At 51.1% G+C, this 1,671-nt stretch overlaps 1 protein-coding gene across 3 annotated transcripts in view; it reads right to left on the reverse strand.

The window, feature by feature from the left end:
• Positions 1-764: 764 nt before the first annotated feature.
• Positions 765-1,671, reverse strand: part of ftcdnl1 (formiminotransferase cyclodeaminase N-terminal like 1) — a 4,432-nt gene continuing 3,525 nt past the window's right edge. For all 3 annotated transcript variants that reach the window (XM_008404327.2, XM_008404328.2, XM_008404329.1), the window contains one exon: positions 765-1,478. In XM_008404327.2, the coding sequence (XP_008402549.1) occupies positions 1,045-1,478 (434 nt within the window). In that variant the 3' untranslated portion in view covers positions 765-1,044. The remainder of the gene's footprint in view (positions 1,479-1,671) is intronic.

Below are 1,671 nucleotides of genomic sequence, written 5' to 3' on the forward strand. Positions count from 1 at the left end.
ATGATCCAAAAACAGTCCCATCATAGACGATACTGTTTGCGTCATCCACCGGACTTTCTGTTGCGTCATGGCGGTTGTTTTGTCTCCATGTTTTCGTCATGTCGCGTTCCGATTGGATACACGTCACAGTCAACAACCCACAGGCGGCCATTTTCTTAAAAACCTATTTTCTCCTGCATGAAAAGGGTTGATAATTTTTCCATGAAATGCTGGAAACAAAAAACAACAAAAACTTAAGAAGCTTGTGGAGTTTATATTTCAAAACAAAACCACATAAAGTCCATTTTCTGTCCCCACAAGACTCTGAAACGTTTCTCGGTTCCATTCTGGTACGGCCACCATCTTTGTTCTTGAAACTAATTTTAATCTAATAAACCATTAAACAGTGTTGAGAATGAAAATCTTAATCGATTAATCAAAATTTGTATTGACACACGGAGCATAAAATCAGCCAACAAAATCATTCAGACTTTATTTTATTCACTTTCAGCGCTGAAAGGAGAAGCGTTTGGACTGAAGACGCTCCCTGAAACCTCACCATGTCTCTGTGGCCTGATAAGTTTCTGTTTTGTGAGAAATGGGCCTCAGTGTCCAACAGAATCAAACATGTGACTCTTTCTCAACCTGGTAAAACTAAAAGCTCCTGCTCTTCCTGAAGCTCCGCCTCCAGGAAGTCATCCGGTCACGACTCCTATATTAACCCTTTAACAACGTTTTTACCAGCGTTGCTCTGAGCAGCAGCTCCTACACTGACCCCAGCAGCTGTTTGCTAAATCATGCAGGCTAGTCTGAAGGAGCTGAGCGGCTGGTCGGAAGCTTGGAAACTGCAGCTCAGAGGAGGATCTGCGGCTCGTGGGCGGAGCTAGGCCCTCCCAGGCATTTTGCTCAGCTGAATGGTTGCCATGGAGATGAAAGGCTTTCTCAAACATGAAAGACTCAGAGCTCCAGGTTTGATTTCGATGAGGGAACGACAGGATGTAATAAAGTTGATTTTACATGACACTGCGGGAGAATCGTTGGTGTCGTTTTTCTCCTGCTCGGTTTTCACATGCGGATCCTTCGCTGCTCCCTCCAGAACTCCCCGATCCCCTCAGACAAAGCCAGCTCAGCTAAGCCCCTGCACTCCTGGGGGGTGAACCCCACCAGGGCGGTGCCCTTCACCCCGACCCCCCACTGCCCCGCCAGCTCCGCCACCCGGGCCGTGATGAGGGCGGCCGGGGCGTGGCAATATGGCCGCCCGTCGACGACGAAGCGCGGCCACGGTGGGTCGGTCCGGCCGCCGGGTGCGGCTCCCGCCACGCTCTCCACGTTGCAGGCGATCTCCACGGCGCCCTCGTGTGGCAGAGCCAGAACCTGGACCCCAGGAAGCCCACCGGGCGCCGACGCCCTCAGGGCGGCGGCGATGCTGCGGCCGACGGCGACGTCCTGCGTGTCGATGGAGACGTTACAGTTCATGACGTAGGGACTGGCGCCGACTCCTGCAGGGATCAGAACCAGATCAGAACCAGTTCAGAACCAGATCAGAACCAGATCAGAATCAGATCAGAACCAGTTCAGAACCAGTTTAGAACCATCAGGATCAGATCAGAACCAGATCAGAACCAGATCAGAACCAGATCAGAACCAGTTCAGGATCAGATCAGAACCAGATCAGAACCAGTTCAGAACCAG

The sequence above is a fragment of the Poecilia reticulata genome, linkage group LG2 (assembly GCF_000633615.1).
Source record: "Poecilia reticulata strain Guanapo linkage group LG2, Guppy_female_1.0+MT, whole genome shotgun sequence".
Taxonomy (NCBI): Eukaryota; Metazoa; Chordata; class Actinopteri; order Cyprinodontiformes; family Poeciliidae; genus Poecilia; species Poecilia reticulata.